Source organism: Myotis lucifugus, unplaced genomic scaffold, assembly GCF_000147115.1.
Source record: "Myotis lucifugus unplaced genomic scaffold, Myoluc2.0 scaffold_409, whole genome shotgun sequence".
Lineage (NCBI taxonomy): Eukaryota > Metazoa > Chordata > Mammalia > Chiroptera > Vespertilionidae > Myotis > Myotis lucifugus.
This window is the reverse complement of record NW_005871457.1, coordinates 622612-634380: the sequence shown is the minus strand read 5'-3', so window position 1 is coordinate 634380 and position 11769 is coordinate 622612. Positions and strand designations below refer to the sequence as shown.

The 11769-nt window shown below is 54.1% G+C and overlaps 1 protein-coding gene across 1 annotated transcript in view; it reads right to left on the bottom strand.

The window, feature by feature from the left end:
- KCNF1 (potassium voltage-gated channel modifier subfamily F member 1) overlaps positions 1 to 11161 on the bottom strand; it is a 19130-nt gene extending 7969 nt beyond the window's left edge. Inside the window, 1 exon segment of the mRNA XM_006102353.3 lies at positions 11132 to 11161. Coding sequence (XP_006102415.1) covers positions 11132 to 11161 — 30 coding nt within the window.
- Between the last annotated feature and the right edge of the window lie 608 nt (positions 11162 to 11769).

Sequence of the window (11769 nt, the reverse complement as noted above, 5' to 3'; positions counted from 1 at the left end):
GACGACAGCCTCCCCCAACACACTTACACCCCTCCGATCTAGCCTTCCAAGTGCCCGAAATATTTTGTTATAGCAGCAGAACAAGGCTAAGAGATTTACTTCATTCCTTACACCTGCCAACCTCCTCCCTAGACCTCTCCCTTACCCTAAGCTCTGGGCCACAGACATTTTGTCATCTGACCCCTGGGCCCCCTGCCTCGCTTTTTGTGTCGGACTTGGACTGAGATGTCAAAAGACTTAAAATATATATATATCCCGCCTCCTTCTCATTGAAGGTCACTGATGCATAGACACTTGAGCCAGGAAGCTCATATCCATTGAGAGTTTCCTAAAGGATAAACCAGGAAAAATATCAGGACTTTTTTTTTTTCTTTTTGGCTAAAAATGGACTGTTTCTGGCGGTGGTATATTCAGTCCTGTATGTGACTTCTCTTAGAATTGTACATTTCATGATACCATGGGGGAGTAGGGACCGCAGAACCTTCTGTCAGACACAGGAAACAGCAGCAATTTTGACTCGTGTGGGCTTTTCATTTAAATAGGAAGGGGGGGAAAACACAGTCAATTTAGGCAGTATGGGAGCGATTGTTGGAGCCGTACTGTTCTTTATTGAATATGTATTTTTTTGATTTGTTGAACAATAACATTTTGGGCTACAGAATGCTTAATTTTTATGGCACTAATTAAAACAGTACATGTGTATCTAAGTGATTTGTCTAGACGACGGATGCTGCGCGCTATAATCTATTCCTTTTTTTATGGAATAATCAGTTCTGCTCAGTTAAATTTTCTTTGTGTGTTGCTGGATTTAATAACACCTTTCACCACGATTCTCTACTCCATCAAACAGGTGCATTTCATTATTTGCTGTGCACTTACCGGTGTAGTGAGGTGCCCCTGGGGCCCTGGAGAACTGCTTGCCTTGAAGACAGCCCACCTCCTCCTGTCTGAATAAACTGGAAGTCAAGTGCAGGAGGCCAGCTGGGTGGGAGGGGTGTGGGTGGGGAAGAGTGGGGGCAGATAGAGAGGAGAATGATGTAAAACTGAATCATCAGGAAACGTCAGGGGTTTTTTGCTTCTTTTTTCTTTTCTATGCCTCTGTTTTTTCATCTGCAAAATGGAACTAGTACAAGATCGTATAAGAAACCACTGAAATAATGGGTGTGAACAGGCTTTATGAACTATAAGATGCTGAACATGTGAAGGGAGGAAGAAGGGAGGGAGGGAGGGAGGCGGGCAGGGAGGAGGAATGATAGCGAGGACATTGACTTCCTGGGAGCCAGTCCCACTGTGGGCAGATCCCCATGCGGGCACACCCCCGCCTCCCTGGGCCTGTTCAGCTGTGACTCATCCAGCTCTGGTGGTGGGTGGGAGGACTGGGAACATGACAGAGCCGCCACACGTCCCAGATGTGTAGAAAGAGGTGGGAGCCATCGGGCCAGGCAGCTGCCTGGAGGGTGGGGGACAGGATCCCCTCGGGGCTGAAATCAAGTTCCTTTGAGTTTTTCAGGGAAAGAGAAACAGTGGAAAGGGCCCAGGGTTTGGAGTAGAGCGTCAGGAGGAGAGGGTGGATGCTGTGTGCTTCCGAGTGCGCTTCGGAAGCATCCTGGGAGTGCGCAAGGAGAAGCAAACTCTGAAGAGCAAGCCCTGCCGCACTTTCCTGTTCTTTAGGCGCACAGTTAACATGTAGTCATTGTAAATTTTGAAAAATGTGTAAGCCCCATAGTTGCATCCCCCAGCTGGCTATTCGCCCAGGGCCAGTGCTGTGCCCAGTGCTGGGTTCTCTGTGACTGTGTGGTGGGTGACCACAGGGCAGCAGCTTAAAGCCACAGCATCAGTTATCTATCCCACAGGTTCCACGGGTCAGCTGTCTGGCCAAGGTCGAGCTGGGTCCCGGCTCAAGGCCTCACAGGCTTCATTCACAATGTGGCTGGGACTGGGCTCTCGTCTGAAGCTCAAGCCTCTTCCCTGCTCACGGGGCAGAATTCATGTCTTTGCAACTAGAGAACCCATGGAAGTTTCCTCTTCTCTGAGGCCAGCAGCAGAACCGCTCTGATCCCAGTGAAGGCCTAAGGCCTCAGGCTCACCTGATTAGGTCAGGCCCACCCAGAAGAATCTCCCTTTGATGAACTCAAACATGCACCATTCCATTACTATTACATGAACCCCTCCTTCCCCCGCCCCCCAAATGAAATACTGAGGTATAAATCTGACAAAATTTCTACAAGATCTATATGAGGAAAACGACAAATTCTGGTGAAAGAAATCAAAGAAGAACGAAACTGAAGAGATATTCCATGTTCAAGGATAGGAAGTCTTGTTTTGTCAAGATGCCAGTTCCTCCTGACTTGATCCTTAAATTCAATGCAATCCCAATAAAAATCCCAGCAAATAATTTGTGGATATTGACAACTGATTCTAAAGTTTACATGGAGGGCAAAACACCCGGAATAGCCAGCTCAGTATTGAAGGAGAAGGACGAAGTCAGAGGACTGACACCACTCGACTTTAAGACTCACCATAAGCTACAGTGGTAGTGGTGAAAATAGACAAATAGATCAATGGAATAGAGTCCAGGTAAATACACACAGAAATATAGTCAGCCGATCCTTGACAAGGGAACAAGGCAATACAATAAAGCAAAGATAGACTTCCAATACACGATGCTGGAACAACTGGACATCTACATGTAAGAAAAAAAAATCTAGACACAGTCTTTACACCCTTCACAAAACTAACTCGAAATGGATCACAGCCCTAAATGTAAAATGCAAAACAACAAAACTCCTCGAAGACAACAGAGGAGAAAACCGAGGTGACCTGGGGTATGGCAATGACTTTTAGATACAGCTCCAAAGGCACACGATCCATGAAGGAAAGATGGGTCAGCTGGACTGTAGTGAAGACTTCTGCTCTGTGAAGGATGATGTCAGGAGACTTGGAAGACAAGTCACAGATGGGAGAAATACTTGCAAAAGCCACCTCTGATAAAGGACCGTTATCAAAAATATACAAAGAGCTCTTAGAACTCAACCGTGAGGAAACAGCCCAGTTAAAAATGGGTGTGTCTGTCCACGTCCTGTGCTCTTCACTGGAGCTGAGCGGCCACGGAGGACGTCCGGTCCCCAGCTCGGCACAGAGGAGAGGGAACCTGAGGCCTGGGGACAGCCACCACCTCCTTATTTCCCGTGGAATTCAGCTAAGGGCCATGGAATCGGCTCAGCCGACACTAACACCCCATTGAAACTCCTCAGCGTCCTGCTCTGGGAAGCGTTTGACAAGTGCTTGTCTCTTGGTGCCCCCAGCTCCGCATCTGCTCCTGGGGGTGTTAGGGGGCAAATGAGGAGAGAAAGGGCAGACTGCGGGAAGTGGGAAGTGGGAAGTTGCGCGTGTGGGCTGAATGGGAGGGAGCAGAGTGGGAGGTGGGATGGAGAGAGGGAGGGAAGAGGGATGGGACTAACGAGAGAACATTGAGGAACATCTTCTCATGTTTTGAAGAAAATGTCTTGCCAGGCAGGACTTGATAATTACTGTCATTTGATGTTTCCGTGCGAGAGAAGCAAATAATTATGATGTCATGAGCTCGGCGCCTTCCTCCGAATCAGCACCCAGCCATCAGACGCAGGTGGTGGCAGTGCCCTGGGGAGCGGCCCGTGCCTTCGTCACCCCATGGGCTGCACAGCGGAGCCCCCCGGGGTGTGGAAGGGTCTCCCTGTGCAGTGATGCAATCAGATAGGATTCACAATTGTACAGAAGGGCCCTGGGAAGAGCCGCCGATCATGCAGGTCTCCCATCCACCGTCGCCCTCCACGCAGGGTGAGTCTAGGCTTGTTGGCCTCGGTGATGGAGAGCGCATGGCATGCAGGAAGCAGGGAGAGGTGCAGCGTGAAAGGAAGAAGAGGCCGTTTCGTTTTCTGCTTCCTGAGAGTGAGGTCATGCCGTGCCCGAGGCCAGGAGGCCCACGTCTTCCCAGGCAGGTTGGCTCTCGGTCAGAGAACTAGGCTTTGAGCCCCACCTCTGCGTGGACGGGCGGGGGGACCTCGGACAAGTCATTTTGCCTCCTGGGGTCTCTGTTGCCTCTTCAACTGCCAAGGGTCCAAGACCCAATACCCGTGGCCTCTTTCCAAGGAGTGTCTTTGCAGATGTCACCAATTCTCGGTGAATTATGGGTTTTGCTGGACCCTAACCCCACAGGATGGCTGTCCTTCTAAGGCTCGTGTCACCACTCCCTCCTCAGGACGGCCTCTGGGAAACATGCGCCTCCACACCCCTTCCTCTCCCTCTTCGGTGCGAGTCATTTGGCCACTCCGACCCGGTAGGCAGGTCTCTCCACTGGACACGGCCGAACAGAAGCTCACGGCGAGGCTGTGCCGAGCTGCAGAGGAGACGATGGAAGTGAAAATCCTCAAAACCCAAATGGTGCTACACGAAGCGTTCCTGACACTCGGCACCGTGACGGCCCCGGCAGCCTCCTGCGTGTGACCAACTTCGGCATCTTTCAGATTCAACTGTGTCCCCTCAGACCACAGCCTTCCCCGCCATGCCTGTGCCCCGGGTATAAAGTTGATGGATTGCAGAGCTCCCTGGAATAACACCATAAACAGAGCTCCGAAGGTAACGCTGCCCTTCTTTGGCTTTGCACAGGATACCGATGGAGATAAAGAACTGCCAACGAACAGTCCCTTCCGCCCACAGAAGGTTCTCCTGACTCCTGAGGAGCAAAGGGAAATGTCGCTCCCGGATTTGGGCTGCGTGTGTGCGGCTCTGGGCCGTCACCGACCAGGTTTCCTAGCTCATCGGGCGTCTGCCAGCAAATCACACCTGCGCACTCAGAGGCGTGAGCCCAGGTCAACACCCCCGCCTCCTCATTGGACAAGATGCCTTTTGAACCCTCTGAGTCGGAAATGTTCTTCCAGACACTGAGAACTCCTTGAGGGCCAGTCTTTGCAGGTGAGGGTGGACTCTGCCTGCCATCCGGGCCCACTGCTTCCACAGGTGTTAGTGACACCCTTCATCAGAGGGGAGCAGCCACCCTTCAGCTGGAGGGCGGGGGGGGGCAGGGGGGAGACCATTTCCAGCTCAGCAGGCAGTCGATGGAGATTGCTGGAGTCTTCCTGGCCCTGTGGGATGATAAGACGAGCAGATGTGTGGTGAATAGGAGTTCCTCTGCCCAGTAGATTGGTCAGAGAGGTTATCTTTCATGATCCCTTATGGGCAGGGCCTCCAACTCAAATTCTTCTAAGTAGTTAAGTGGGGCAGACGCTTCTCTTGGGCCCACAGGGCCTTGGTTGCCTTTAGCTCAACACAATCCACATACCACAGAGGCACATCTTGGGGTGACTCATTCTGAACCCCACAACCCCATGGAAGGCATAGAGCTTGCTGAGACATCAGGGCAGCATACAGAACCATGCTCACTGCTTGCAGCTGCTCCCTCCCCACCGTCACCGGGATCTGTCACTCCCCGTTCCTCTCGCTCTCCACTCTTCTCTGGATTAACTGCAGGCCTCGTTAATCTCAGGCGACCCCCTGGGAACGTCCCACTCCCCGGCGGAAGCATGGCAGGAAGAGGTGTCAGTATCTTTGTCTGCATCTGTCTTTTTTCTTTAAATATATATTTTTATTGCTTTTAGAGAGGAAGGGAGAGGGGGAAAGAGAGATAGAAACATCAATGATGAGAGCAAATCATTGATTGGCCGCCTCCCGCAGGCCCCACCCTGGGGATCAAGCCTGTAACCCGGGCATGTGCCCTGACTGGGAATTGAACCGTGACCTCCTGGGTCATAGGTCGATGCTCACCCACTGGGCTAGGCCGGCCAGGCTGCATCTGCCTTCCACAGGCAGGTTTCCTCCTTCTCCGTGGCCCTTGAATAAGTGTCTGAAGGGACAACTCCCCCCATGCACACGGGCGCCTCTCTTTCTCCGGGCAGCCAGCACCAGGATCTTGAATTTGGGGGTGGCTCTCTAAAAGCTCCCGGGTGACAGAGAGTCCCTTAAATGATAACTGCTGACTGTGTCCCGTTATCACCACCCCCTCCACCCCCAAGCAGCTGGGCTTACAACTGTCTGCTGCTTGCCTCTGGGGTTGGCTCCTTAACTCTTCCATCCCCGTAACAGTGCACATGTGACATACCCATGCACGCGCACATGTGCACACACATGTACACGCACCCTAAAACCACACGTGTAAATCACACACGATAAGCCTCGTAGGAAGTGGCCCAGCCCTCGAGCTGTGCCGGTCCCCTTGGGAGAAGAGCAGGTAAACATGTGAAAGACTGATCTGTAAAGCGAGAGTTAAATAATGCCGGTGCCACGGAAGAGAGGATCCCTCAGACAGAGATGCTTGCTCTTCGGTAAAGCTGTCACCCCCTGCCCCATGCCCCCAGCAGCTGGGGAAATGCCCCAGGCGAGGTCGAGTCGGCAGAGCTGGGGGCGGGAGGGGTTAAGCTAGGGAGGACTCAGAGTGGGAGGAAGATTGGCCACTCAGAGCCATCGGTGGCGAATGTTCCCTTTGTGATCTTGGCAGCTTGTCGGGACCAAATAAGCAGCTTAACAAATAGTCCTTGATTGTGGTGGTTTTAAGGGAGCAGGCGCGTGTCACTTACCCAGGGTCTGCCTTGGGCGAAAATCACTGCATTTGCCTCTGGAGCACTCTCCTGGGTGAGGGGACTTTTAAAGGATCGCAGCGAGGCACCCAGGTCTCTGCAAGCAGGATGGAGGCCAGGAAGCGCCTCTCCTGCAGGGCCTGGGGTTTCTCTGGGACAGTCCTCAGGCCACAGGTGCCAAACCCTCCCCACCCGGCCACAGGCTCAAACGGCCCACGGCCAGGCCCCAGGAGAGCAGGCGAGGCTGAGATCCGGGACAGGCAGCCTCCGACCTGGGCCTGGAGGGACCAGGGACCACATCCCATTGTCCACCCGTGGCCATGTCTTCCCTCACTGACCTTTTGCACACGAAAAGGTCAGAGAATCGGGAACTCAGAGCCACAGCCGCAGCCTGTGGCCTGGGGACTCCGGGGGCTGAAGGCTGCTGGCCATTGGCCTCTGAGGTTCATTCTTGAACCTGGGGCTGTCTGACCTCGCACGCTGTGGAGCTGGTGGTCCAGCAGACTTGTAACTGGACGGCCCTGCGGGGTCACAGCGGTTAGTCCTTCCGAGTGGGAGGGCTCGTCATTAGCATCCCCCTCAGCAGCGCCTGGCGCAGCCCTGGAGGCCTGGGAGACCCTGGGGCTGTGAGGATGGCAGTCAAGGGATGTTCAGAGTCGCCGCTTCCTGTCCCTGGAACGAAGGAGAGAGGAGAGAGAGGAGGGGGTCAGTGCTGCCGTCTGCACCTCTGCACCAGGCCGGCCTCGCATTGGGGGGCGGAGGGAGCAGCCTGTGCTGTTACCCTCGCCTCTTTACAAATGCAGATGAAGCGAACAAGCCCGCTGAAGGTCACATGCAGTTGGTGGCCAACCCTGAACTTGAATCCGTGTCTTTCTACCACAGAGACAATTCCAAATGCTCCCTCTCTTCTCCCCGGAGCCACAGAGCGGGAGCTGGAGCTGGAGCGGTGCAAGCCGTTGTAAGCCCAGCGGCGGGGGAAGTGCGGGAGGACGACCTGTGGTCCGTTCTGGTACTTTCCACAAGCCAGCCCAGCAGGTGTGAGAACCCTGCCACATCCAGCCCGGAGCCTGGGGGTGCGGGCCCAGGGGTGGCGGGAGCTGGGACACGGGATGCTGGGCCGCTGGAGACAGACGACCTGGACCCCAAGTCTGCTCCATCCACACTCTGGGGTGGCTCAGCCGGTGGGTGGCCTTGGTGGGGGCCCAGGACAGCAGGCACCAGGCTCCTGGGAAAATGGGGATCCCCCTCCCCTAGGGCAGGCCTGGAACCCTGGCTCCGGGGTCGCTGTCCCCTGGACCTTCCCTTTCCTCCCAGGGCCTCAGGGGACCAGCATCCCGGCTCGGCCAGGAGCCTCCTCCACGGTTACCTCTCCCGTCGGCATTTTCAAAAGGAAAAAAGTTCTGCGGAAATGCTGGGCTAAACAAAGTGTCAAGGGCTGAATTGTGTCCCCACAAAGTGCCTGTTGAAGTGCGAACCCCAGGACCTCAGCCCGTGGCCTTATTTAGAAACAGGCTGTGCAGATGTCAGCAGCTGAGAGGAGGTCAGGCTGCAGGAGGTGGGTCCTCGCTGCAGGCTCGCTGGTGTCCTTATAAGAAGAGGAAGATGCCAAGGCGACGGCCAGGAGGCAGGGACTAGGGTAACTGCTGCAGATGGAAGGTGACAGCAGCGAGCCAGGCATCCGCGTGCTGCCCTGCCGGCCGCACAGAGGCTGGGGGAGGGGACGGGAGGGAGGCCTGCTGACCCCTGGGCCTCGGCTTCCCGCCTCAGAACTGTGAGCGGGTCATTCTCTGTCCCTGCAGCCTCGGGAAACTGACACACAAAGTGAAACCCAGCTCTGCACTCCGCGGAGACTTTAAGAAGCTACCCTGCAAGCGTTCCCCGTTTTCTCAATGTATGTTACCACAGAACTCTTTTCCTAAGGAAGGAAGTGAGTGTTCCATTCTTAGGACGTGGGGGTTTTCAGGACTCGTCTGTGGTAGCCCAGGGGGATGTCAGTGAGGGACCAGGCAGGGTCCATGCAGCCAGGTGGCCATCCAGGGAGGGTGCTCCCCCCTACAGGCCACAACTAGGCCCCACAGAGAGCCCTGGTCTTGTTCAATGAGAAAACAATGAATGAATGAATGAATGAATGAATGAACGAACGAATGAACATTCCCCCCCACACACGGGCAGTGATGTCATCCCATTGACAGATGACTGACCCTCCGCCCTCGAGGGCTCACCCCAAAGGGCAGTTGCTCACCTTTCTGGCCTCATCTCCCACCCCTGCCGCTCCCCTTGCTCACCCAGGGCCCTGGTGACACCAGCTAAGATGAGCCATGGCTCCTCTGCTCTGGGCTCTGCACGTGCCGTCCAGAATGACCCACACGTCGTCATTGGTGGGTTACCCTCAATGTTGAAGGCCCAGTTCAGGGCCTCTGGGAGCCCTCGCAGACCACAGCCTGCTCCCAGGACCGTGCAGAGGGCCTGTTACAGCCCTGACAGCCGTCTCCAGCCCGGGGGCCCCGGCTGCAGGGGGCGTAGACTAGAAAGATCGGCCTCAGCGTCCTCGTCAGGCCTCCTGGCTCTGACCTTGCTTTGCCTTTTCAAGTTTCTGTTTTCTCTCCTACAAACAGTACCAACCTGTGAGAGTTTTGTAAAAGTAAATAATGTATAGAAGGTGCCAGACATCTAGTAGATGTGAGTGAAATAGTGGGGTTGGTATGGTCTTTATCATGGCATTTGTTCAGGGGCATGTCTTGTCTTGCCAGCCGGGCTGTGAGCTCTTGAGGCCAGGGATCCTGTGTACCCTTCCGGCCCCCACCCCCACACGGTGCAGGATCAAAGAAATGAGTGTGTGTCCGGCTGGCGTGGTTCAGTGTTTGAGCATCAACCTATAAACCAGGAGGTCACGGTTTGATTCTCTGTCAGGGCACATGCCTGGGTTGTGGGCTCGATCCCCACTGTGGGGCGTGCAGGAGGCAGCCGATTGATGATTCTCTCTCTCTCCCCCTCTCCCTTCCTCTCTGAAATCAATGAAAACATATTTAAAAAAAGAAATGAGTGTTTGCTACAGCAAGCTGTCACTGGCCGTCCACCCTTCCTCCTCCTCCTTCACAGCCTAGCCCGTGACCTAGCGCTCCCCTCCTGCAGCTCTGCCGGGACCTGCACCAACCTGCACCCCCACCCGGAGCCTGGCAGCTGCGGAGCACAGGGTGATGGTGAGTCACGGGGAAGTAGCACCCACCTCCACACCCCGCAGCGGGCAGGGGGCACTTCCTGTCTCGGGAAGCCCTTATCATTTATAGAAGCTGAGAGCACGCTGGCTGCAGCTGGCCCCTTTGGCCCTCAAGGTGGGAGGTGCCTGGGAGGTAGGGGGCTGCGAAACTGCAGGGGGGGGGGGGGGTCCCCTCCCTCTGCATGTGGTGGCTCTTATTAACCCCTAGAGTGCCGGGGAGCGCAATTGCGCTCCTCCTGTCTTTCGCCAAAAGTGCCGGGAGCGCTTTATTTTAACATTATATGTTTTGTTCAAATTTTTTTCTACTAGTATTTTATAATACAATCAGCAAACAATCTATGTCAACGATGAAAACCAATGTAGTAAAGGTTTCCTTAAGTTTTTGAATATGTAACTTCATTTACTTGCGATTCATAATTTTTTTTCCTAAACTGCTGTAAAATCAGCAAAAATGCCTTGGCAATTTTAGCCTAGTTCCTGGGATATTGGTTGGCACTCAAAGGGTTAACACCGGATGTCCTCGCATGCGGATAAAAGCCATATACAGAACCGTGCACTCAACAAACAGACACGGAGCGCCTTCTATTCACCAAGCTCTGTGCAAATAGTGGAAACAGAAAGTAAAAATGCCTACACTTAAACAGATTTGTCAAGGTACAAGCTAAATAGCCAGAACAAAAGCTCCCAGATACAATAGCACCAGCCATCCAGCAGTTCTCCTCTTGTGTAACAGCCCAGTGTGAATTCCACTCCACACGGTCATTCAGGGACCCAGGCTCCTCCCACCTTCTCTTTCTCACTGTCCTATCACTTAGATATAATAAGGTACAGAATCCTAAGAGGGTGGCTCAGTTCCCTTTTATCTCCACACACACCTGTGTGACCACCACCCAGACCAGGGAACAGCACCTGCCCAGCACCCAGGCCCTCCTGGCTTATCGCTTCATCATCCCCTAGGGTGCCGTCTTCCTACCACAATCAAAACGCACTCATATCATCGCCTCGGGGTTCCAGCCCCCGGGAAGGGTGGGAGAGACACACGATTCCTAGTAAAAGGTGGGAGCTGGAAACGGCACGCATCACTTCCAACCACTCTCTGCGGACTAACGCTTGGTCATGTGGCCGCAGATGCCATCAGTCCTTTAACAAACAGAAAATGGCATGTACCGAGGGGAAGAAACAATAAAAAGGAACCTCTGGTAGCGGGCTGATGACAGAGAGCACCAAGCACACCTGGCTCTCATTTTCCTGGAAGTCACAGCATAAAGGAAGCCCAGCAGCTGGCATGGCTTCCACTGCCTCCTACAAACACGTACTCCGGCGTGGCAAGAGCCATAGCTCCCAAAAGGGCTACCTGGCATATACTTGGTTTTAAAATGAAAAAGAATTCAAAGTGTAAGCGAGCTGGGTAGACTATACCTACTATACTATCTTAGGAAGTCTTAGCAACCTGTGTAATAGCAGGGGTAGCAATAAGTAAGTCTAAATGGCGCTCAGCATAGAACCACGTTCCCGACAGTCAGACCCCCAGCCACCCCTTCCTGTGGCGGACCACGGATTACTTAGGGCCTCGGCTAGGCTGCTGTAGCAGAGGCTCCCAAACGCAACGACTTGAAATAGAAACGTGTTTCTCTTTCGCATAACAGTCAGAATTCGGGCAGTGGGCCAAGGCCGACAGGGGTCTCGGCTCGGTGAGGACCTTTCGGGACTCGAGTTTCTTCTGTCTGATCGCTTTGCCATCCCCTAGGCCCGTGGTCGGCAAACCGCAGCTCGCGAGCCACATGCGGCTCTTTGGCCCCTTGACTGGCTCTTCCACAAAATACCACGTGCGGGCGCGCACATACAGTGCGATTGAAACTTCGTGGCCCATGCGCAGAAGTCGGTATTTTGTGGAAGAGTCACACTCAAGGGGCCAAAGAGCCGCATGTGGCTAGCGAGGCACAG